The 26,267-nt window shown below is 44.4% G+C and overlaps 1 protein-coding gene across 1 annotated transcript in view; it reads right to left on the bottom strand.

Annotated features, from left to right (window-relative positions):
* LOC122942175 (polycystic kidney disease 2-like 1 protein) overlaps positions 1 to 26,267 on the bottom strand; it is a 75,857-nt gene that overhangs the window by 37,240 nt on the left and 12,350 nt on the right. The window contains exon 2 of the mRNA XM_044299676.1: positions 24,761 to 24,874. Within this exon, the coding sequence (XP_044155611.1) occupies positions 24,761 to 24,874 (114 nt within the window). The remainder of the gene's footprint in view (positions 1 to 24,760; positions 24,875 to 26,267) is intronic.

The raw sequence follows: 26,267 nt of genomic DNA, 5'->3' as shown, positions 1-26,267 counted from the left end.
GCCTCAACAAAGGCAAATACCACGGTGCAGCACAATATACTGCCTCAACAGAAACAAATACCACAGTGCAGCACAATATACTGCCTCAAGAGAAGCAAATACCACAATGCAGTACAATATACTGCCTCAAGAGAAGCAAATACCACAATGCAGTACAATATACTGCCTCAACAGCGGCAAATATCACAGTGCAGCACAATATACTGCCTCAACAGAAGCAAATACCACAGTGCAGCACAATATATTGCCTCAACAGAAGCAAATAACACAGTGCAGCACAATATACTGCCTCAACAGAAGCAAATACCACAGTGCAGCACAATATACTGCCTCAACAGAGGCAAATACCACAGCGGAGCACAATATATTGCCTCAACAGAATCAAATACCACAGTGCAACACAATATACTGCCTCAACAGAGGCAGATATCATAGTGCAACACAATATACTGCCTCAATAGAAGCAAATACCACAGTGCAGCACAATTTACTGCCTCAACAGAGGAAAATACCACAGTGCAGCACAAAAAACTGCCTCCCTTACCACAGTATTAAACTGAGTCACTGTCCTAAGGATGGTGATACAGTTGTATTCAGGAGGGCACCTGCAGCCACTCGATAGGTGCATAAGTACTTAGTGCATAGCTTGCTGCTTTTCCAAGACTGCTTTACCAAGAGCTGATCTACAAGAGCATTGGAGATACTCAGGAGGTAATCTGGAGGTGGATACAATCTAAACAAGTAAGATTTGTTTGTTTAAAATCTTTCCCCTCTTTACAATGGCAGACCTGGTTCTGTGCAGGAATTGTTGTGCTTTTATTTCAGGTTCCACTCTTCAGAGGTTTGGATACTGTCTGATCTGTAGACAGCTCTCCATAATGCAGCAGGAAATTACCTTTTTGAAATATGAGATTTTTAAATTAACCACTAAACAAACTCAGGCTGAGAACATTGCAATGCCTCTGCCACAGAGGCCCCCTAGAAATGGAAGATGGGTTACTGTAGGTTCTGGTAGACAGAGTTGTGGATAGAAGGCATGTCCCACAGTCTGTGGCTCTCCATAATTCATTTGCAGCACTTTCAGAGTGCAAGAGCAACATGGGGGATGGCTCAAGCACAGTGGGTGAGAAACAATCATCTCCCATGCCTAAAGTATGTAAGACTGCAGCCAAAGACAAAAAGGAGAAGGTGAGGATTGATAGTAAGCAGCTGTTGGTGGGCGATTCCATCATAAGAGGTGTGAAGTTTGAGGAGAATGGTGTTGTGAGATGTCTCCCTGGTGCTACCGCTAGCAGGGATAGACGACGGATACTCAATATTGTTAGGCAAGCAAAGCAGGAAAGGGAAGTGGATGTTATTCTCCATCTTAGAACAAACAATTTGGCTTGCAATGAGGTTTCAAAGGTGAAATAAGCTTTTCACACACTTGGAAAGGATATACAGGAGGTTGCATCAACTGTTTCATTCTCTGCAGTTTTGCCTGTGCATAACCTTCAGCATGACAGGAAAATGCGCATTAAGGAATTCAATATATGGCTTGGTGAATGGTGTCTGATCCAAGGGTTTGGCTTTGTGTCTCATGTTAGCTCTTGTTGGAATGGAAAAGAACTGTACAAGAAAGATGGTTTGCATCTTTCTCTCAAGGGAACGACTGTCCTCGGTGAACAGTTCCAAGTATTTGCTAAGGAGCATTTAAACTAGGAAAGGGGGGCAAAAGAGTGATAATCCAGCAGTCCGACTGCCCCCCGGAACAATGCCAGAAGAGGCCAGTAGCACAAAGGTTAAGAAATGACAAGCTCAGAGTCTTGTCTACAAATGCTCGCAGTCTAGGGAATAAGATCAATGAACTTGAGGCTATAATGGCATCTGAGAATATAGATGTATTGGCTGTTACTGAGACGTGGTTCAAGGGGAGTAATGACTGGGATATATCAATACCAGGGTTCTCTCTATACAGGAAAGACAGAGAAGGCAAGAAGGGGGAGGGGTGGCCCTGTATGTGAAAGATAGCATAAAATCTAATTTGATAAAAGTTAGCGAGAACAATTTAGAGTCAGTTTGGGTTACCTTGCAGCTTGATAATCATAAGGTAACTCGTGTAGGTGTGATATATAGACCACCTAGCCAAGTCAATGAATTAGATGAGCTACTAGTTGAGGAAATAGCTAAAATGACATTGAAGGGGGAAGTTATCATTATGGGAGACTTCAATCTTCCAGATGTAAACTGGAAAACCAAAATAGCTAGTTCTGCCAGGAGTACAGATATTCTAAATTCCCTACTGGGATTATCTCTACAGCAAGTAGTGGAGGAGCCAACCCGGAAGGAGGCCATTTTAGATTTAGTATTCACAAATGGGAATTTGGTATCTGATATTACTGTAGGGGAAAGCTTGGGATCTAGTGATCACCAGTCAGTGTGGTTTACTATAAGTACAGTGACTGAGTCACACCACACAAAAACTAAAGTTTTAGATTTTAGAAAAACAGACCTTTCTAAAATAAGATTACTGCTATACGAGTCCCTATTAGACTTTTACAGTTTCATTGGAGTCCAGGAGAAATGGGACTACTTAAAAGTGGCACTATTGAAGGCAACAGAAAATTACATTAGGCTTGTCAGTAAAAGCAAAAAAAGGAAGAGACCACTGTGGTACTCAGCAGAAGTGGCCAAAATCATTAAAAACAAAAAAATAGCATTTAGGAATTATAAAAAAAACAACACAAAACGAGGATGACAGGCAAATTTATAAGATTAGGCAGAGAGAGGCCAAACAAGTTATAAGAGCTTCTAAAGCACAGGCAGAAGAGAAATTAGCTCAGTCAGGGAAAAAAGGCGATAAGGCATTCTTCAGATACATAAATGAAAAAAGGAAACTAAAACAAGGAATTACCAAATTAAAAACAAAAGAAGGAAGGTATATGGAAGAAGATAAAGAACTAGCTGACTGCCTCAATGAATACTTCTGTTCAGTTTTTACAAAGGAAAATGAAGGAGAAGGACCTCAGTTAGGAAAGAAGACTAATGAATCTTTTGATGCATGTGTCTTTACAGAGGAAGAGGTTCTAAGTCAACTGTCTAAAATTAATACAAATAAGTCACAGGGGCCTGATGGGATACACCCAAAGCTATTAAAAGAGCTCAGCGGTGAACTAGCAAAACCATTAACAGATTTATTTGACCAATCACTGGCAACAGGAGTCGTCCCAGAAGATTGGAAATTTGCAAATGTTGTGCCCATTCACAAGAAAGGTAGTAGGGAGGAATCGGGCAACTATAGGCCAGTAAGCCTGACATCAATAGTGGGGAAATTAATGGAAACCATACTTAAGGAGAGGATTGTGGAACATCTAAAATCCCATGGATTGAAAGATGAAAAACAGCATGGGTTTACTTCAGGGAGATCATGTCAAACTAATCTTATTGATTTTTTTGATTGGGTGACTAAAATAATAGATGGCGGAGGTGCAGTAGACATTGCTTATCTACACTTTAGTAAGGCTTTTGATACTGTCCCACATAGAAGCTTATCAATAAAGTGCAGTATTTGGGCTTGGACTCCCATATTGTTGAATAGATTAGGCAGTGGCTGAGGGACAGGCAACAGAGGGTTGTAGTCAATGGAGTATATTCAGACCAAGGTCTTGTTACCAGTGGGGTACCTCAGGGATCTGTTCTGGGACCCATATTGTTTAATATCTTTATCAGCGAAATTGCAGAAGGCCTCGATTGTAAGGTGTGTCTTTTTGCTGATGACACAAAGATTTGTAACAGGGTTGATGTTCCTGGAGGGATACACCAAATGGAAAAGGACTTAGGAAAACTAGAGGAATGGTCAAAAATCTGGCAACTAAAATTTAATGTTGATAAGTGCAAGATAATGCACCTGGGGCGTAAAAACCCAAGAGCAGAATATAAAAATAGGATAACAGTCCTAACCTCAGTAGCTGAGGAAAGGGATTTAGGGATCATTATTTCAGAAGACTTAAAGGTAGGCAGACAATGTCATAGAGCAGCAGGAAATGCTAGCAGAATGCTTGGGTGTATAGGGAGAGGAATTTCCAGTCGAAAGAGGGAGGTGCTCATGCCGCTCTACAGAGCACTAGTGAGACCTCATTTGGAGTATTGTGCTCAGTACTGGAGACCATATCTCCAGAAGGATATTGATACTTTGGAGAGAGTTCAGAGAAGAGCTACTAAACTGGTACATGGATTGCAGGATAAAACTTACCAGGAAAGATTAAAGGACCTTAACATGTATAGCTTGGAAGAAAGACGAGACCGAGGGGATATGATAGAAACTTTTAAATACATAAAGGGAATCAACAAGGTAAAAGAGGAGAGAATATTTAAAAGAAGAAAAACTGCTACAAGAGGACATAGTTTTAAATACGAGGGGCAAAGGTTTAAAAGTAATATCAGGAAGTATTACTTTACTGAGAGAGTAGTGGATGCATGAAATAGTCTTCCTGCAGAAGTGGTAGCTGCAAATACAGTGAAGGAGTTTAGGCATGCACAGGATAGGCATAAGGCCATCCTTCATATAACATAGGGCCAGGGGATATCCATAGTATTTAGTATATTGGGCAGACTAGATGGGCCAAATGGTTCTTATCTGCCGACACATTCTATTTTTCTATAAGTGATGCCCCTACATTAATTTATGCTGAGAGCATCAGGTCATTATGTACCTGGCCAGCAGCTGTGAAGAGGGCTTGGGCAGCCACATGGGCATTTGCCCACTGGGAAATTTCCCTGTAAGTTCTATGGCTGATCCGCCCCTGCCATTACAGCAGATTGTCTCTGCTTGGGTGTGTAGCATGCAAGGTGACGTAGAGAGAGACTACATGATTGAAGTATTTCAACTGAATATTCAATTTTCACTAGCATTTTAGATATTTGCAATGGCAGTTCTTAAACGGGTATTCCAGGTTTTAGTTATCAATGGCCTATTAGTATCTGATCGCTGGGGTCTGACACCCTGCAAACCTGCAGCTGTTTCTGGTGCCTGAAGTCAGCAGCAGAACTACTGTGTATTGGACGTAACTGGTTACTGCAGTGCTGCTCCCATTGAAGTGAACGGGAACATGGTCAGGAGCAGCACAGTGCAGAGAAAATTTCCTGTGTCTAATTTCCCTTTATTCTAGGGAAGTAAAACTTAAAATGGAATAACTTTTCGGAAATGCTCAGAGTGGGTTGAGAATAATAAAACAAGCAATCATCTCAATGATCCCCCGCTGCTCCCATTCTGATGTTTACCAGGTCACCACTTGTTTCTGCTTCTTGATCCTGTCTCGACGCACAGCAAATGCCAGGGGATGCAGAGACCAGCGGTGATCCAGTAAGCATCAGAATGGGGAGAGGTGGGAAAGCGGTGTTTCATATATTTTTTTAGCCTACTCTGAGCCCTTTATTAAAGGGACACTGACAGGCCCAAAAAGCATATTTAGGGGTAAATATATGTCAGTATAAAGCAGACGCGCGGTGCGATCCAGGCCAGTGAGGGTGCCGGGCGCATGCGCTGAAGATGGCCGGGGACACTAGTACAGCGCTTCAGAGTAGCCGCCCAGCTCAGTGAATATTGATGAGCTGGGCGGCGCTTCAAACGGCAGTTGTGGCGAGGCTGGCTGGGCGCAAGTTGATATGAAGCACCGCCCCTTGGGCAGATTGAACACCAGGAAAGCAGGTTATAAAACTTCAGATTACTGTATTTATGAGGTGGACAGGGGGGATACTTAGATGATTCTAATACCCTTTATAAGACCTATACTGTCATATATACCCCTAAATATGCTTTTTGGGCCTGTCAGTGTCCCTTTAAAGGGAATCTGTCACCTGGTTTGAGAATATTCAGCTGTCACCATTGGCAGGTACAATAAATTACCTTATTTCCTGCAGCGGTCTTCTTATTCTTTTCATGGTTTCATTTTGCGCATGCCCAGTGACACTTTTGAAGCTGTTGCCCTCAGGAGCTATTTGATCGCACAGGCGCAGGCAGTCGGCGGTACTGCGCCTGCGCGAGAAAGAAAGAAGCCAGGGTTGTAGCTTGAATGTATTAGTTGACGTAGCGGAGGGGGCGGCGCCGTTCACCTCAGCTGTGGGACGATATTTCATAATGAGTAGGCGTGCTTTGGCTGGTAATTAAGGTGGGATTGGCACTGCAGGGGGAGCGTTACTGGGCTCAAGAGATGAAGAATAACGCCCCTCTGGGGACCTTGGAGGTTCATTTGCATAACACAAAAAGCGCTTTTTTTATGAAAATGAAACCATGAAAATAAGAAAGAAGCAGGAAATAAGGTAGTTTATTGTACATGCCAATGGTGACAGCTGAATATGCTCAGACCAGGTGACAGATTCCCTTTAAAGAATATTCCATGCTGGACAACTCCTTTAAGCCATACACAGTAATGAAAGTTTGACCACAGCATGAGGGGTGAAATGTTGATCGCATACATTATTCCCGGACGTTTGCTGTTTTAAACTCGAGCAGGCACCATCTTTAAACTCCCACCGCCAACGTAATTTTGCATTGGAGCAGAGGGAAAAGGGTTAAACATGAACACAAGTAATTGTTATTAAATCATCCCAAAAAATTTACATTTGTAATCTAACTGCAGTGTAGCCTAGAAACAATACCCCATAAAAAAGCTGATAAAGGAGTTTTAGATAAGTCAGATAATAAATCAGAATGTACAAGAAACTACCCGGGGAGTAGAGATCTCATAATGTTCTGTACGATTAAACACCTTCTACTTCAGCTTGTATTCTCGGGGGTTGTCTGCATATGCACACTAAAGGCAATCCAATCAAACACAAAGTAAAAATAAGACATATACCCTCAGTATTTTCAATAGGTTACCAAACATTATAAAGCAGACACAATATACAAGATATTAAGAGACAAATATTATAAGGCCTCATTCACATTATTCTTATATTTGCCTTTTTCTTCCCTCTTTTGACCTGAGAGAGATGTCTGTGCATGTGCTGGCACTGGCACTGCTGGAGAAATGTTCCATGGGGCCGTGGCCGCCCTGGTTCTGTTTGGACTGGACTGGAGAAATGTGAATTGTGCTGGCACTGCTGGAGAAATGTGCCATGGGGCCGCCCTGGTTCTTTTTGGGCCGCCTCCATTTGCTCGCGATGGGCCGGCCACTGCCATTTTGCTTAAAGATCTTGCGCGGCCTGAGATGACGTTGTCACACCAGATGGGATTTCAGCTGAGATCTTCAATCAAGATGGCAGTGACCAGCCTGTTGCGAGCAAATGGAGGAGGTAAGTATTATTTTGTTTGTTTTTTACACTATTTAAATTGATTTGCTACCACGAAGCACAAGAAAATTCAGCTTCGCGGCAAATCAAATTTATCCTGATATTCAGATCGACTTCCACATCAGAGATTTTGATGAAAGTGCCCAGTTCCCCTGCCTTACTCGAACCTACTCAAACCTAACTCCGCCCTTCAGTAAGTTTCGGCCAGCCCTGTGTCTCTGTGACATCATATTTCCATGTAGCCCCTTCGCACATCACCGCCGGGCCCGGGCATGCACAGTGTTCTGCCCACTGTAGGCAGAGGCACAGAGATATGCAGTGCGCATGCACCAATTTTGTACCAGTAACCGGCCCATGCTTACTAAGGGGTGGAGTTAGGAGCGATTAAGGCAGGGGAACCTGGGCACTTTCAGCAAACTCTCCACCCCTTGGCACTTGTGATGGCTAATTAGCATATCATAAAACAACTTTTTGGGCAATTTGGAGGACCTGAAAAACTAAACGCAGGTAACATCTGTGTCATGGCTTCTTTTTTTTCTTTTTCTGTTTTCCTTTTTTTAATAGTTTATTTTTATTAAATTTCAAAGAGTACAACAAACTCTAAGATAAAACAATAAACAGACAATCACACTAGCACAGTTAGTCCAGTAGTCTCCACTGAGTAGAATCAATGTCACAGTACAGGATTGACTTTACATAAAGCATCGCTCTGAGAAAATGGTTGCAAAACCCTGGCATTAAATATAAAGTGCACAAAACACAGTCAAAACAGTCCCGCCCCCAAGGGACCTGACAAGAGAGTCCTACACAATCAAAGAATTACTGTTTAATCGTTGATCCAAGAATCCCATATCTTAAGGAAACGGTCAGGGATCCCCCTATGTTCATAGACAAGCTTGTATAGCCCTGAATCAGAGTTAACCAATTGTATCCAATGTTGTATGGTGGGTATTTTGGGGGTCTTCCAATTCAGAAGGCTGGTTTTCCTTGCATAATATAGAAGTAATGGTAGGGAGAAAATAGCTGAAAACAGCGGCACTGCTCAAGTAGGTGAGTCACCTTGACCCCTTATGATAATGGAAGTCTTTAGACCAGCGGCTCCACTAACAGACCCGTAATGCGGTGCTCAGCGTGTGTAGGGATACAATGCATGGATGGTAGATAGAAAAGACCCGGCACTCACTAGGGTCTGGAAATCTTCAAAAGGCTTTAATGTTTACACAATAGCATGGCTCCACAGGCTGGGGAGCGGGATGGCCACGGTGCGGATCGGCGGTGACGGCTGTTTCGCGCGGATGTCGCGCTTCCTAAGACCGCCTATGACGCACGAACGTACTTTTAAGAGCAGCTCGATAGAGTGCATCGATCACGTCCCTCCTCGGGTGACCCGTTTCAAGCAGCCTCTCCTTAAGTTGGTGGGCCTGCCTGAAATAATCTTGGTCTGTGCTGTTAATTCTGCGTAGGCGTATAAATTGCCCAAATGGGACAGCATCCTTTACTGCCGGGGGGTGGAAGCTGGTCTGGTGGAGCAGCGAATTGGTTGCAGTAGGCTTGCGAAAGCCTGTGGTGCGCAAGACCCCATCAACGACGGTGACCTTTACATCCAGAAAATCTAGATTGTTGCCACCGAAGTTGAGGGTGAACTAGATTATTTCAGGCAGGCCCACCAACTTAAGGAAAGGCTGCTTGAAAGGGGTTACCTGAGGAGGAACGTGATCGATGCACTACATCGAGCTGCTCTCCGTCCACGAAATAGTCTCTTTAGTGACAAGATTCAGGATAACAACCAGGATAGGTTTGCGTTTATCTTCAAATTTAATCCTGCTGCGGACATAGTGAGACGAGCAGTGTTGAATAACTGGGACCTTTTGAAAGGTGAATCCTCTTTGGGGGGTGTTGTCTCAAGAAGACCCCTTATCACCTTCAAAAAGTGCCACACCTTAAAAGACAGATTGGTTCACAGTGTGTTGAGGCATCCAAAGCAGTCTAATTGACTGCAGAGTAGAAGACCCCAGGGTAACTTCCTTTTGTTCCTATAATTCACAGGGAAAGTTTCTGTCATTGGGGGGCGTATCACACAAGGTCAAAGAGTTTATTACCCATCAGAACGGGTGCCATGGGATGCCATGGTTTGAACGATAAAAATGATATGGCTGTATTTCTCTAGGCCTCTCGGTCTTTGCATCACTGATGCCACTGGTTCCGTCACGGACCCATTTGTCAGTCTCTGGATGTCCCTTGTGGGGTTGCCCCCATTTACCACTTGATTCCTTCTTTCACCTCATCCCCATTACCAGCATCGGCGCTTTAACATACACCCCTTTGGGAGGAGTTACCTGCCATTTCTGGGATGTTTCCCTGAACAACGGGGTGTGCTATTGGTCTGTACGGGCTTAACTAAGCTATTTAGAGACCTTGTTTCTCTACATATTATTTGTATCGCATCACTCCATAATTATGTCATGCTTTTGGAATTTGTCGCCTCCAGTAGAGATTTTGTGTTGCCATGTTTTCCTTTAGTGCTATTTTGTATGCACTTGTAATGTAATGTTTCCATGTTTCCTTTGTATCTGCTACAGCTGCGCACCTGTAGAGCGTCCGTGGTCACTATGGTGATGATCGGCGGCCGCTCTTAAAAGTACGTTCGTACGCCTGTGCATCATAGGCGGTCTGAGGAAGCGCGACATCCGCGCGAAACGGCCGTCACCGCCGATCCGCACCGTGGCCATTCCGCTCCCCAGCCTTTGCAGCCATGCTATTGTGTAACCATTACAGCCTTTTGAAGATTTCCAGACCCTGGTGAGTGCCGCGTCTTTTCTATCTACCGTCCATGTAATATAGAAGTAACCTGTATAGTCGTCTACCGTATTTGGTGGGTATAACATCGTTAACTAATCCCAAAAGACTTGTCATCGGCGTGCAGACATCTGACAAGCCAAGTTTAGTGTTTATATAAGCATGCACCTCTGGCCAAAAGCTCTGAATAATCAGGCACTGCCACACCATGTGAAAAAAGCAGCGACTATCGTACCCCCAGCGGGTGGCATATAGACTAGTTAATTTACGCATCTTAAATAATCTGCCAGGTGTATAGTACACCCTATGCAACCATTTCACCTGTATAAGTTGGCCCCTGGCACTAACAACTGTGGATCTCCATGTGTTGCTCAGTTCTCTCACATGAGAGGCCTCCAAATCTACTATATCGTGTTTCCATTTGGTAAAAGATTTGTCAATCGGAGAATCTTGCTCAGCCATCAGTGTTGCATATAAAGTGGACACTGGTTTAGCTAATTGTGCTCTTCTCACCACCGCCTCCACACGGCAACATTCCAGCTTCAGTGGACCCTTACCAAATTGAGTAAAATGTCTAAGCTGGAAGTATCTATACAGGCAGTGTTGAGGTAAATTAATTCCTGCTTCAGACTATTAAAAGACCTGAATAGACCCTTGTCATAAATTTGTGTGAAATACTGCAAACCTTTCTGTGGCCAAAATTCAAAGTCTGTCAGAGAGAATAATTCTGACAAATCTTTAATCCTCCATATGTCATGCCCGACTCTGACTATGTGCGGAGGTCGGCCAGAATAGCAGCACGTGTTTAGTGTTTGTTTTGGAGTCGTGCTGGATCCGCCTCCCATCAGGTGCACTGGGTGGGGTCATTAGTTTAAATGGCTCTCAATTCCAGTGCTCTGAGCGGGTTATAGAAATCAGTCTGGCCTAGGAAGCAAGCCTGGAAGGAAGGTTTTCTGTCCCAGCTCTGATAAGATAAGTGTGGTTTCTGTTTTTGTTGTTTGCTGTTTTAGTTGTGTTTGTGTCATCTCTCCCTTCCAGGTTCTGTGCGAGCAGGCTGCTCCTATTTCCCCTTTTCACCATCTCAGGGAATTTAGGGTGTATTAGCCCAGGCACGAGGACACAGCATTCCTACCACCAAGGTCTGCCTGTGGGCTGAGCAGTGCAGGGAGAGAGGTCAGGGATTAGCTAGGAGGTGACCCTTCCCCTGCTTCTCGCTCAGAGCCTGGTTGTTGGTTTTTCTGTCTGTCTGAGTGCTTGTCCGCCGTGACACCATAATGGCATATACGGCAACCATCCCTCTCCACCATCCTGAACTGTATGTACGCTCCCCCACTTAACCCAGATCGTAGCAGCCGTAGTAGGGGTATAATGGCGCACTGCATAGGCTCTCTTCCCATACACTAGGTTTGTGAGGGCTTCATAAGATCCCACCAAAGCTGCTTCCAACACCACTGCTGGGTAGCCTGCATCGGCTTTGATCCACCATGTTGCATAGCTCAGCGGTACTGCCGCATAGTAGAGGGAAAGATTTGCCAGTGCCAAGCCTCACCGCCCATACGGCGTCTGAAGGTTATGTCTCGCTATTCTGGGACAGAGTTTGCGCCACAGACAGGGGGTAAACTTAGTGTCTCTTCAGTAGTGCCAGCGGTGCTGCTCTATAGAGATATAACAAATATTTAAAACTGTTCTACAACTTGGAGTTTAGACTGCAATGAAATATGAATGGGATCAAAATCATCAATCAAGCAGAGACTCAATTTAGCCCAGTTTACCCGCAGACCAGAGAAACTACCAAACTAATCTACAGTGTCCAAGAGGGCATTAAGAGAGCTTCCTGGGTTTGCCAGGTAAACCAACATGTCATCTGCATAAAGGGACAGTTTCTCGGTTATACCCGCAACCTCCCAGCCTTCTATATATGAGTTAGAAGAAATGAGTAGGGACAAGGGCTCCATTATCAGTGCAAAGAGTAGGGGGGAAAGAGGGCAACCATGTCTGTTGCCCCTTCCAAGGGGAAAAGAGTCAGAGACATACCCATTTACCTTGACCCTGGCTGTTGGGGACTTATAAAGTAGTTGCAACAAGCGAAAGAAGTCAAATGCTTTTTCATTATCTAGTGACGTCATGTTGAACCTGGAGATTAGCATACAAGCGTCTCAGGTTTATATCAGTATTTTTTCCCGGCATTAAACCCGACATAAAACTCCCACTACAGAGAGGATCACATCTCTTAGTCGCAATGCCTGTTCTGCCCAGCTGAGTTTGTGTATCATTACAGATCATGTCTGCCTCAGTTTTGGTATTTCTGTAGTAATTAGTGTGGTTATAGCACCATCTAACGGTGTTAAGTTGCAATACGTTTTATCTTTCTTGTTACAAAGACTGCTGCATTGTGGGTGGTGCACTGCATTGTGGGAGGGCAAAGCATCCTGGGAAAGAGAACCCTCCAGTTACCAGGGCACATCAGCAGGGCTGTCTTTCTGCATATTTCCTTCTTAAACTTCACCATCCTTGTAAAAGCATATCTGGTGAGAGATCTACCTTTATTTAGGGGACATTATGTTATGCAGAGCTGTTCAGCTAGTTATCATTGTTACTCAGGAAGTTGTTACTACAGTTAGCTAGACATGCAATCTCATGTACAGGCAGCCATTTTACCATGTGCTTCAGTGTTAATGTAATGTTATAGTACATGCTACGCTATGCTTAATACTTATACATGTTATTTGTAGTGATGAGCGGCAGGGGCAATATTCGAATTCGCCAAATATTGTGATTTCATGATACTCGTGATAATCTTTTCGATTGCGCTATTATGCATGTACGCTCGCACGCACGCACGCACGCACTATTCGCTACATAAGTGAAAATGGTCAGCAGCAACTTTCGAGATAATGGTATTCAGGCTCCTCTCTCTCTCACATGAAACATCACAAAATACCTGCTGGGGAGTGTCTTAATTTATATAGTGAAGGGTAGGCAACTTTTCTATTGGTTGCTAAGCTGTAACAAAGCCTTCTCATTGTCCCACAAGCTAGAAGAAGGGAGGGATGATCACCTGATGTGTACTGTGCTAAAAAAAATAATATATATATATATATATATATATATATTCATCATTACGAATATATACTACTATATTCTAAATATTCGTGAATTTTCGAAGTGCCGATATTCGAGAAAAAAATTTGTGATACGAATATTCACGCTCAACACTAGTTATTAATATTTTTGAATTTTTACTGCATCGCGCAGAGAGTACAACTGCAATAGAGCACAGCAGCACAGGATTTGGGTACACTGATGCCTCTTATGCAGTGGGTCAGGATATGGGTGGTTAATAGTCTATAGTTTGTTCATGATGCCAATTGCAGCATGCGCAGGGCCCTTCCAAGGTGTTATAATGCACGTCCCAGATTAGGAATGCCAGAGTGGTGTAATGTCCTCTAAGGTCTCTGCAGGATAGTGGTAGTAGTGTCAACGGTGTCTCCTACCTGAGTGCGGCTGGACTGGCTCACTTGCAATGAATTTGAGTGTAGTGATAGTAGGAGTAATAGAGGAATTTTGAAGCAGAAATGATGTCCAGACCTTTAGATGAAGTTAAAACTTTTTTTTGCTGAAGATAACTTGTATCCAAGCAGTATACAGCTTTGGTCTTTGGTCCCAGCAGGTTTTGGCAATGGTTGGCAGTAATAAATCTTCTGCACTATAAATCTGGAGCTTGCAGGATAATTTGTCTGCTTAGTAGCTCTGTAACTGTGGCAGGAATTAATCTTCTGCGCTTTTCTATACTTCTGCTTTGTGGGGACAGACTAGCTGAGGAGAATATTGCTTCTCCTAGGTCTCTGGACTTACTCTCAGATGTTTTCTCAGGGAATGCTTTCATCCTCGAACTATGGAGGTTGTCTGCTTTCTTCTCATCCAGCCGAGGCTGCAGGTCTCAGACTGGGTAATTGATCAATGTCTCAGCCGAGACAAGATCATGGCTTTCTTCCCTATACAGGGGATTTCCTACACACACACCCTACCTCTAGCAGGGGGTGGGCTACACTCACTCTCCACCCAAGGTGCAGGATGTGGGGACAGTCCACACCTCCAGAGAGGGGAAGTAAGGCTGGAATAATTCATTCCAGCCTAGATATACTAAACTGAACCTAATACCTTACCAACGCATTGCTGCCACCTGCTGGTGGACCTGTAAAATTACAAGTAAATTTACATTTAACATAGTTTTAAATGGACAGTTGTGAAAACATGAGCAAAATCATATCTGATGACAATGTAAAGGCTCTTAGGAGCAGGGGCAGATTAAGTGCATGATAGGCCCGGGGCTTTTCTTTTCTGTATAAAGAGGCTACGGTGCTTTGTAAGTGCCAAAGTCTCTTCCTAGGCCATATGACATCGTTCACATGGTCTAGGTGCAGCTCTGTCCCATCTGAGTGATTGGGCTGAGCTGTAATACCAAGCACAGTGCTATCAAATGGACAGCGCTGTGCTTGGTAAGGAGCAAAGAGGCTGCAGCACTCACTTTAACATCACGGTCTCCTCAAACAGCTGATTTGTGGGGGTGCCAGGAGTCAGACCAGCACCATCTCATAACTCTTTGAGTACAGATTTCATAGATGTTACCTGCAGTCCTATGTAACACCCCACATAACACAGTGAACTATTGTGTTATGTGGGGTGTTACATAGGACTGCATGGAACATCTACAGTCGTGGCCCAAAGTTTTGAGAATTACATAAATATTGGAAATTGGAAAAGTTGCTGCTTAAGTTTTTATAATAGCAATTTGCATATACTCCAGAATGTTATGAAGAGTGATCAGATGAATTGCATAGTCCTTCTTTGCCATGAAAATTAACTAAATCCCCAAAAAACCTTTCCACTGCATTTCATTGCTGTCATTAAAGGACCTGCTGAGATCATTTCAGTAATCGTCTTGTTAACTCAGGTGAGAATGTTGTCGAGTACAAGGCTGGGGATCATTATGTCAGGCTGATTGGGTTAAAATAGCAGACTTGACCTGTTAAAAGGAGGGTGATGCTTGAAATCATTGTTCTTCCATTGTTAACCATGGTGACCTGCAAAGAAACGCATGCAGCCATCATTGCGTTGCATAAAAATGGCTTCACAGGCAAGGATATTGTGGCTACTAAGATTGCACCTCAATCAACAATTTATAGGATCATCAAGAACTTCAAGGAAAGAGGTTCAATTCTTGTTAAGAAGGCTTTAGGGCGTCCAAGAAAGTCCAGCAAGCGCCAGGATCGTCTCCTAAAGAGGATTCAGCTGCAGGATCGGAGTGCAACCAGTGCAGAGCTTGCTCAGGAATGGCAGCAGGCAGGTGTGAGCGCATCTGCACGCACAGTGAGGCGAAGACTTTTGGAAGATGGCCTGGTGTCAAGAAGGGCAGCAAAGAAGCCACTTCTCTCCAAAAAAAGGGACAGATTGATCTTCTGCAGAAAATATGGTGAATGGACTGCTGAGGACTGGGGCAAAGTCATATTCTCCAATGAAGCGCCTTTCCGCTTGTTTGGGGCATCAGGAAAAAGGCTTGTCCGGAGAAGAAAAGGTGAGCGCTACCATCAGTCCTGTGTCATGCCAACAGTAAAGCATCCTGAGACCATTCATGTGTGGGGTTGCTTCTCATCCAAGGGAGTGGGCTCACTTACAATTTTGCCCAAAAACACAGCCATGAATAAAGAATGGTACCAAAACACCCTCCAACAGCAACTTCTTCCAACAATCCAACAACAGTTTGGTGAAGAACAATGCATTTTCCAGCATGATGGAGCACCGTGCCATAAGGCAAAAGTGATAACTAAGTGGCTCAGGGACCAAAACGTTGACATTTTGGGTCCATGGCCTGGAAACTCCCCAGATCTAAATCCCATTGAGAACTTGTGGTCAATCCTCAAGAGGCGGGTGGACAAACAAAAACCCACTAATTCTGACAAACCGACCCAAATGCCCCAATTATAATCCGCCACTGCTTAGGAGATAGTAGTGGGGTAGAGGCGTGTCGTAACACAACTTTGGGATGTTACATTCCCCCTTACTTCGAGTTAAGCCGCCCTCGGCTTATGCTTAGGGTGAGAGGAATAAGCTCTGGGGTACCCAAATTAGTACAAAGTGTCTGCTTGATAAAGACCAACTGAGGTCAAAACGTCGCTGTATACTGGCTGCTTGAGTGAATAAATCACCACTATTTTCATCATTTACCGGCGAGTGCTGCGGATTATTGAATTGTCTGGATGAGTTGGGACCCCCAGCCAGGATCCCTATCTGCGCGCACCATTTGGCTTGTAAGCCATTTCCTGGTCAGTACCCAAATGAGTGGGATGAGTAGTGCTGCCAACCCCTGAATTTTCTATGGTTAAGTCCTACACCTTAGGCAAAGGCACAGAAGGGGAGGTATCAGCTTCTCCATGCACTTCTGGCAATGTCACAAGAGGAGGGTATAATAATCCCATCAAACTCCTGGAAGACACACCAGGATGGGGGTGTAGTAGTCCCATTACCAATCCTGGCACATATAACAAACGGGAAGGAGGGGTAAAAAACTCCTCTAACCATTCCCGAAGCAGCGGGGTTACCCGTTTAGTTACTGGACCTGCTGGGACTTACCACTTGGTCCTACCTGGGTACCCGGGATATATGACTCTAGATGTAGGCCATTAGTATTAAGCGTCCAGATAGGCAGTCCGTTTAAAGGAGGAAGAGACAAGAGCTGTAAAGCAAGGCAACCAAAAGCAAGGTGCTACATATCTTCTGCACTATAAATCTGGAGCTTGCAGGATAATTTGTCTGCTTAGTAGTTCTGTAACTGTGGCAGAAATTAATCTTCTGCGCTTTTCTATACTTCTGTTTTGTGGGGACAGACTAGCTGAGAAGGAAATGGCTTCTCCTAGGTCTCTGAACTTACTCTCAGATGTTTTCTCAGGGAATGCTTTCGTCCTGGAACTCTGGAGGTTGTCTACTTTCTTCTCATCCAGCTGAGGCTGCAGGTCTCAGACTGGGTAATTGATCAATATCTCAGCCGAGACAAGATCCTGGCTTTCTTCCCTATACAGGGGATTTTCTACACACACACCCTACCCCTAGCAGGGGGTGGGCTACACTCACTCTAACTTCCTTTTCCACCCAAGGTGCAGGATGTGGGAACAGTCCACACCTCCACAGAGGGGGAGCTAAGCTGGAATAATCCATTCCAGCCTAGATATACTAAACTGAACCTAATACCTTACCAATGCATTGCTGCCTCCTGCTGGTGGACCTGTAAAATTACAAGGAAATTTACATTTAACATAGTTTGAAATGCACAGTTATGAAGACATGAGCAAAATCATATCTGATGACAATGTAAAGGCTCATAGGAGATAGTAGCAGGGTAGAGGTGTGTCGTACACAACTCTGGGGTGTTACACAACCTGTTGACCAATAAACAAGTTAGACTACAAAGAACAGTCCACTTATTTGGAAGACAGGAATGGTTTATGCTGAATGTCAGACTGCACACTGTGTGAACGTGTAGGAATATAGAACAATGCCAGTACCTTTGTCAAAATTTTACCATCAAGATTTAAGAGTGAGATAGGTCTGTAGGAGCTACATTGGTCCAGTGGTCTCCCCGGTTTGTGTATCACCACAATGGTCGCCTCCGAAAAGGAGGGGAGGAAGAGAGCCATGTTCAAAAGCATAATCAAAAATCTTCCGGAGTCTGGTGCTATGCTCCTTAGAGTGGAGTCTGTACCATTCAGCTGAAAAGCCATCCGGACCAGGAGCTTTCCCCACGGCCGGGGATTTAATAGCCAGCTCAATTTTAGCATCTGTGATGTGCACCACCAAGTGGGAAGTGGAATCCCGGCTAGAAAATGGGTTATATTTACTGGAGTACAAGTGGTTTTAGAAGCATATAGAGCAGAATAGTAGGAAGCAAATTGGTTACACACATCACAGGGCTCAACCATCAGTTCACCGTGGTCAGACATAACACTGGCAATCACTGTTTGGGGGGTTTCTGAGCGAGCAAAGTATGCCAAAGCCCTACTATTTTTATCCCCATCAGAAAAAACTATTTGCCTCTGGGCTAGTAGTTTCTGTTGTGTATAGTCAGTAAGGTGTAGGCAGAACGGACACTGTGCTTTCAGCCAATCCCCCTGCTTTTCGCTACTCAGATCTTTTAGAAATTCCTGCTACTTGTTGGAGACCGCAACTTCTAACTTAGTCCGTGTTATACGCAGTTCCTTCCTGTGTGACGCTATCGCATGGATTAATGCTCCCCTCATCACGGACTTAAAGGCATCCCATTCTAACAGAGGATTTGAGGACCCTTCGTTCTCTGTCCAATAGTATTCCGTAGCCTCGTAACAACTGCTCGTCACTGGGGGAACATCTAGCCATAACTGGTTTAAACACCACAATCTAGTGGGGGGGGGGGGATCAATGGCTGTGATAAAATAAAGAGGAGGGGGGCATGATCTGAAATGCCCCTAGGCAGATAATCACTAGTTCTAATATAAGGTAACAGATCCCCACTGACGAAAGCTAAGTCTATTCGAGACATAGAGCCCATGGAGGCTAAGTAAGATGAGAATTGTGCAGAGGTAGGATTGAGGTGGCGCCAGATATCTATGAGTCCATGTGCTTTAGTCCAAAGTTGCATTGTAATCACCCATAATGATAAATGGATTTGCTGAAAACATTGCAACTTTGCTCATAATATACAGTGCCTTGCAAAAGTATTCACCCCCCCCCCCCCTTGACTTTTCCGTATTTTGGTACATTACAGCCTTAAGTTCAATGTTTTGTTAATCTGAATTTTATGTGGTGGATCAGAACACAATAGTCTAAGTTGGTGAAGTGAAATGAGAAAAATATATAAATAAAACGATTGGTTAGAAATAGAAAACAGAAAATTTGCATGTGCGGATGTATTATGTGACTTCTGAAGTTAATTGGTTGTGCCAGAGCTTTTTATGGGCTACCTAACAAAGGGGGTGACCCTTTGTTAGGAAGCCCATAAAAAGCTCTGGCACAACCAATTACCTTCAGAAGTCACATAATTAGTGAAATGATGTCCACCTGTGTGCAATCTAAGTGTCACGACCATGTTTATGGCCGTGACTCCTTGGGAGCCGCATACAGTTGCCCGCGGTTTGGGTTGTAGTGTCAACCGCATCTGGAGGCATATTGTTGTTTTTTTTTCTTTGTTTTTTTGGGTGGCAACCATGTCCTGGGAGTCAGCCCGAAGGCCGGGACACTGCCACCACATGTACACATAACGACCAAACGTTGCCACGGACAACCACAGTGAGGGGAAGATGTAAGTGCACACCACACATAACACAGAGTGCACACAGACATACGAAAGTGCATACAAACGCGCACACAACTCCAAGGGAACCGCACACATACCTGTTGTCCGCGGCAACCGCACTTGAGGCTAACAACATTATGCCTCCAGCTGCGGTTGACACTACAACCCAAACCGCGGGCAACTGTATGCGGCTCCTAAGGCTTCATAAACATGGTCGTGACACTAAGTGTCACATAATCTACAATAGAAAGAGTAAAAGTCCAGCTCACCAGTAATCCACAGTGCACGGACAAGCCAAGGCTGACTCAGTATGAAACAAAAGAAACGTCCAGCACGTAGTATGTTGAAGCGCTGCATCATCTTTATTTTATCGTGGATACAGTCAATGTACAAAGCAGTGGTCATCACCTCCCGTCAGACCGACATGTTTCAAACCAAACGGTTCTTAATCATGATCTTGTCACATGATCTGTCATTACATTTACACACCTTTTTTGAAAGGCCCCAGAGGCTGCAACACCTAAGCAAGAGGCATCACTGCCATGAAGACCAAGGAACTCTCCAAACAAGTAAGGGACAATGTTGAGAAGTACAAGTCAGGGTTAGGTTATAAAAAAACAACTAATCTTTGATGATCCCCAGGAGCACCATTAAATCTATCATAACCAAATGGAAAGAATATTGCACAACAGCAAACCTGCCAAGAGATGGCCGCCCACAAACTCACAGACTGGGCAAGGAGGGCACTAATCAGAGAAGCAGCACAGAGACCTAAGGTAACCCTGGAGGAGCAGCAGAGTTCCACAGCAGAGACTGGAGTATCTGTACATAGGGTGACAATAAGCCGTACGCTCCATAGATTTGGGCTTTATAACAGAGTGGCCAGAAGAAAGCCATTACTTTCAGCTAAAAACAAAAAGACATGTTGTGAGTTTGCGAAAAGGCATGTGGGAGACTCCCAAAATGTATGGTGCAAACCCATCACATCAACCAAAGAACACCAACCCCACAGTGAAACATGGGTGTGGCAGCATCATGCTGTGGGGATGTTTTTCAGCAATACGATCTATAATAAAAAGTGGACCTCCTTGCGCTCCCGGCGTTTAAGTTTTCAAAAATCAGCCAGTCCTGGCTGATTCCGCTGCTAAGTGTCTAAAAAGGAGCTGTTGTCCTCCTTAAAATTGTGATATAAGTAGCTGATATATCACCCGTAGGTGACGTGAGACATAAGCGCTGGAATAGCAAACCCGACCTCTGTTTTTTTAGTGTGTGAGTGAGTGTTAAAAGGGAAAGAGAGGATGCAAAAGACTATAAATAGGGAGCATTAATGGGCAGTCCATGGCGATCGCTATCTGTGCTGAGAAGGTATGTTAAAAATGCAAGCACGGACGCAGGGACGAAGGAGCCCGACAGACCCCGAATTGCGTAGGAGGTTTTTTGTCCTACGGAGGCTACGGTATCCACAGAGGTGACGTCACCGAAGCGGTTTCCAGGACGACCGTAACAACAAGCTCCCTTGCACCACGCTTGCTTCCAGCCAGGGCAGCGTCCGTGCTAGCAGGTGAGCCAGGAGGACGCATTTACTCCAAGAGACTTACAGGATAAAGGAACACAGAACAAAGAACCGGTAAAAACATAGGAAAAGAAAAGGATGCATCATTGAATTTAGTAAAGCAGGAACTGACCAGGTATAGTTTACACTTTATATTGGACACTGGAGATTTGTGCTCACACCGATTGTGTTTGCATTTTTAACATACCTTCTCAGCACAGATAGCGATCGCCACGGACTGCCCATTAATGCTCTCTATTTATAGTCTTTTGCATCCTCTCTTTCCCTTTTAACACTCACTCACACACTAAAAAAACAGAGGGAGATAGCGGTCGGGTTTGCTATTCCAGCACTTGTGTCTCACGTCACCTACGGGTGATATATCAGCTACTTATATCACAATGTTTTTCAGCAGCCGGGACTGGGAAACTAGTCAGAGTTGAGGGAAAGATGGATGGTGCTAAATACAGGGATATTCTTGAGCAAAACCTGTACCACTCTGTGTGTGATCTGAGGCTAGGACGGAGGTTCACCTTCCAGCAGAACACACTAAAGCAACACTTAAGTGGTTTAAGGGGAAACATGTAAATGTGAACAGATTGCTGTTCACAAGTGCAAACCATAAAACTTGAAGGAGCTGGGGCAAAAATCCTAGTGGTGGAAGTGGGCAAAAATCCTAGTGGTAAGATGTGGCAAGCTCATAGAGACTTATCCAAAGCGCCTTGTAGCTGTGATTGCCGCAAAAGGTGGCTCTATAAAGTATTGACTTTAGGGGGGTGAATAGTTATAACAAAATAATAGCAAAGACAGGTGCACTCTGCGGTCTTACTAAACCCTCAAACTGATTTTAAAATTGAGAGATTAGCCAACATGTCCTACGGTGTACCTTGGCACAGTGCCCGGGCTCAGACATGTCCTACACCGTAGGACATGTTGGCTAATCTCTCAATTTTAAAATCAGTTTGAGGGTTTAGTAAGACCACAGAGTGCACCTGTCTTTGCTATTATTTTGTTATATTGTTATATTGATTATCACATCCACATAATTGCTATCTTGTGTAGGATGACTATTGTGGTACTTGTGGTTCGCCGCGGGCATCCTCCACCGTATGCATTTTTGCTGGGGATCGTCATTAGCAACGGGCCACAAGTGCAGGATTTGCTCCCCTATATATATGCACAACTACATGTGGGTTTGAGCACCTCCTGCTGATACCACGCCATTCTTTTCAGTTTGTATATATAGAATTGTCTGGAGGTATATAAACTCCAATTTAAATGTGCCTGTTTTCCATCTACAGGCCACATTTAGGTGCACCTGTGAGGCCTGGGCCATACCAGCCAGTCTTGAGTGGGACTCGCAGACTCCTCCCTCCTCCCATTGCAAGCATGGTTACATGCTGGAGGTAACTGGTGAGTTGTTTGTAAGTCGGCCTCATGCTCCTGTAATTTGCCCACTGGCTCCTGGTATTGCCCATACGGCCCAGGTAGGAGAAAGTCTCCAATCTCCGACAACCCCTTTAACTTGCTGCTGCAGTTGTCTAGTGTCAGTCTCACCTCCTTGGGTCATATCTTCCACATCACTTAATCTGCGCTCCACTTCGGTGGTTCTTTCGCGTATTTTATCAAAATCATGCCGCAGACAGCTAAGATCAGATTGAAGATGGTCAATTTTTGCGTTGAGAGCTGGTTGGCATGTGGCAATTGCCTTCTTAATTTGGGAGGCCTCTGCTGAGGTTTCCAAGGGATGAGGCTCTCCGTCTCCCTGCTCTGTTTGACTCATGGCATCCATATACATTTTTGCAGCAGGGGGAGCAACAAGTGTCGTGGTTTTGCGACCCATATAAAAGCCCACAGCTGCTGTCCCAATAGAGTATAAGTAAAGACAGCACTTGTAGCGCAGCAAACAATCTTTATAGGATAATCCCCAGAGTATTATCAACAGAAAACATACAGTCTGTCTGTAGTAGGTAATAAAAGAGGATCTAGACTGATAAGGAGATAAAGCAGTGGGTTTAGCAGGAACAGTCCCTTAGGTCTGGGGTTCCATTCAGGAGTAAGGTTGGTCACACAGATGTAAGTAGGCCTGGGTGCTCTGCTCACAGTGGCTAGGAGAATAGGCCCCCTCCAAAATACAGTGTCTGTATCCCAATGTCCCTTATTGGGGAGATGGGTTCCTGGGACCTTCCACACCTCACTTCCACACAGCCTCTTTCCTCTCCTGTCGGCACAGAGCAGCGGGGTCAGCTCACAGCTCCCTGCATCCAGGATGGCGCCCACCATGTGTCTCTCCCACTGCCTTCACCTCCATCCTCTCTGCTCTGCAATCAACTGTACAGGTCCCTGGCAGGGCTCCTGGGGGTGCCACTCGACAGATGACCTAGGCAGGTAGCTATATATGCAGTTTACTAGTTTTTTTCCCCGGCAGCGTGGATTCCCGCTCAGGCGCAACTCTCTGTGGCGGGGCTCTGGTCCCCACAAGGCAGCACTGATTTCCATTGTGCTCTCCTACTTCCCGGGGTCCAGGCACACTGGGGCTCAGGATGGAGGTGCAAAAAGCCAGAAAGTTACTGGGTGATGGCAGGATATAAGCAAGGTTGCCAACGGAGCTCTTCACAGTTGCTTCTTCACGCCATGCGAGCTAGGCCATGCCCCCTGTGTCATGTCTTTGTGCCCCACTGAACTTGTGATTGGTTTAAAAGCAGTCAGGTTGGTGACAGACTCCCTTTAAGTACCCAATGCAATGACAATTATTGGAAATGAATCAAACATTCGCGATAATTCATCCCCTCTATATGTGGATGAATGATCGCTACTGTGAGAAATAAAATCTCGGAAAACCCCTTTTATATACAATAGATGCTAATGGTTTTCATTGACTGATTGAAATATTTTCTTAGTTATTCTAATTTTTCCAAAAATGAAGAGGACTCCAAGAAATTCCTTAATAAATCTTGATCTGGTCCTGACCAGATATATGGGGAATACAACCAAATTGCAGTGACGACCCACTCCCCCTACTACACCCCGATACAACTGTTTGTGAAACAGTGGTGGTAGCTGTGGTACTTTGATAACCTTGAGAACCATATATCAAGCAGTGCGCCTGACACTATCATGACACCACATCCAACACTTGCTGGGTTCATCTCTACCCCTCTTGCAGTGTTACTTGCCTTCCCTGATTGCCAGCCTGCAGTCAACTGATACCAGGAAAATCACTGTTCCTCAGAATTAATGGGAAGCTGCTGTACCGGTACATTTTCCTCCACAGTCAGCCCTGTCATACCACCCAATGGTTTACCCATTGTTGCTCCCCCGAGGTTGACTCCATGTGAGTAAAGTATGTAGCCTAATATAACTTATTTTTCAATTAATAGTCTAGGAGTAAGGAATATGCCGCCCAGTTATAGGAACTTTATTCCACCTGGTTTCTCCTGGCCCTTTTAACCCTAGCCTTATAGTTATAACCTTTATATTTTTCTGCCATTCTTCCACCAACTTTGTTCAAGCCCACTCCTTCAGACATCTTAAAGCCCATAGCCATACAACAATCATGCCCTAGCCTCACCCCTTGATGATCCTCAGGGGTGCCCTCACCCAAGTTGTTGGAACTCCCATTGGTTTTCAAGCATGGACAACCACTATGGTCAGTAGCATACCAGTGTGTTTTTTGGAATGAGCCCCTATATTTTATAACCCCCCTTTACTGCCAGAGAAACATGTTAACTACGTATACTTTCAAATACATCATGAACCTTCCTGTAGCTTCAAAAAGCATTCAGAATAAGAAAATTCATCCTTGTGACCAGACTTACAGAGACAGATATCCACCAAAAAGATAATATAGACCAGTAATTCCCTCAGTGTGGTTTTCACAAACAGCTCCCGGTTTTCTGCTGTGTCTTCAGTTAAGGTTGTTCCCCAAAGTCCTGTCAACAAGAGAACATGAATAAGAATTAAAACTTTCCAGACATTTTCTTGTCATAAATTCTGTAAAGATTTGCCAAATTTTGAAGGTGTTCTCTTTTGGGAGAGGATGCTTGAATTTCTATGCAATGCCTGTCATATACCATTACAGTATTTATATATTACCCTTCATGCATATATAACGCCAAACAGAGCTGAACTACAGGAAGGGACTAAAATGGCCATAGAGCTGGCACCTCAACCATCTCTTCCCTCCTCAGGATAGCTAATACTAACTACACCTTGTTTCAATTGGATTTCTGGACTAACCCAGCACTGAGCACTATTATCTGGACACTGGAGCACTAGTGTCAGAACACTGTATGGCAGTGCTATTGTCTTACATTTTACAGTCAATAAAAAAATATTCTAGGACTTTTTTTTACTGATCCTTGGATAGGTCATCAGTATCTGATCGGTGGGACCCCCACTAACCAGCTGTTTTGAGCAGACAGCGGTGCTCCTGTGAGCGCTGCGGCCTTCTCTCAGCTCACCAAGCACAGTGTTGTACATTGTATAATGACTGTGCTTTGTATTGTGCTCAGCCCCATTCACTTCTATGGGTTTGAGCTGCTCCTAGGCCACATGACACATGAACGTGTCATAACTGGCCTAAGGAAAACAGGGAGAAGGCCATGGCACTCACAGGAGAGCCGCTGCCCTGTTTAACAGCTGATCGGTGAGAGTCCCGGGTGTCAGACCCCACGATCAGATACTGATGACCAATCCTGAGTATAGGTCATCAGTAAGAAAATCTCGGAAAACCCTTTTTATATACAGTAGATGCTAAAGGTTTTCATTGACTGATTGAAATATTTTCTTAGTTATTCAAATTTTTCCAACAATGAAGAGGACTCCAAAATGTCCTCAATAAATCTTGATCTGGTCCTGACCAGATATATGGGGCATACAGCCAAATTGCAGTGACGAACCACTCCCCCTACTACACCCCGATACAACTGTTTGTGAAACAGTGGTGGTAGCTATGGCACTTTGATAACCTTGAGAACCATATATCAAGCAGTGCGCCTGACACTATCATGGCACCCCATCCAACACTTGCTGGGTGCATGTCTACCCCTCTTGCAGTGGTACTTGCCTTCCCTGATTGCCAGCCTGCAGTCAACTGATCCCAGGAAAATCACTGTTCCTCAGAATTAACGGGAAGCTGCTGTAACCGGTGCATTTTCCTCCACAGTCAGCCCTGTCATACCACCCCATGGTTTACCCATCGTTGCTCCCCCGAGGTTGACTCCGTGTAAGTAAAGTATGTACTCACTCCTAGACTATTAATTGAAGGGTAAGTTATATTAGGATATAACTTACCCTTCAATTAATAGTCTAGGAGTGAGGGAT

Source organism: Bufo gargarizans, chromosome 6, assembly GCF_014858855.1.
Source record: "Bufo gargarizans isolate SCDJY-AF-19 chromosome 6, ASM1485885v1, whole genome shotgun sequence".
NCBI classification, from domain to species: domain Eukaryota; kingdom Metazoa; phylum Chordata; class Amphibia; order Anura; family Bufonidae; genus Bufo; species Bufo gargarizans.
Note: the sequence above shows the minus strand (reverse complement) of the source record. Positions and strands in the feature narration are given on the sequence as shown.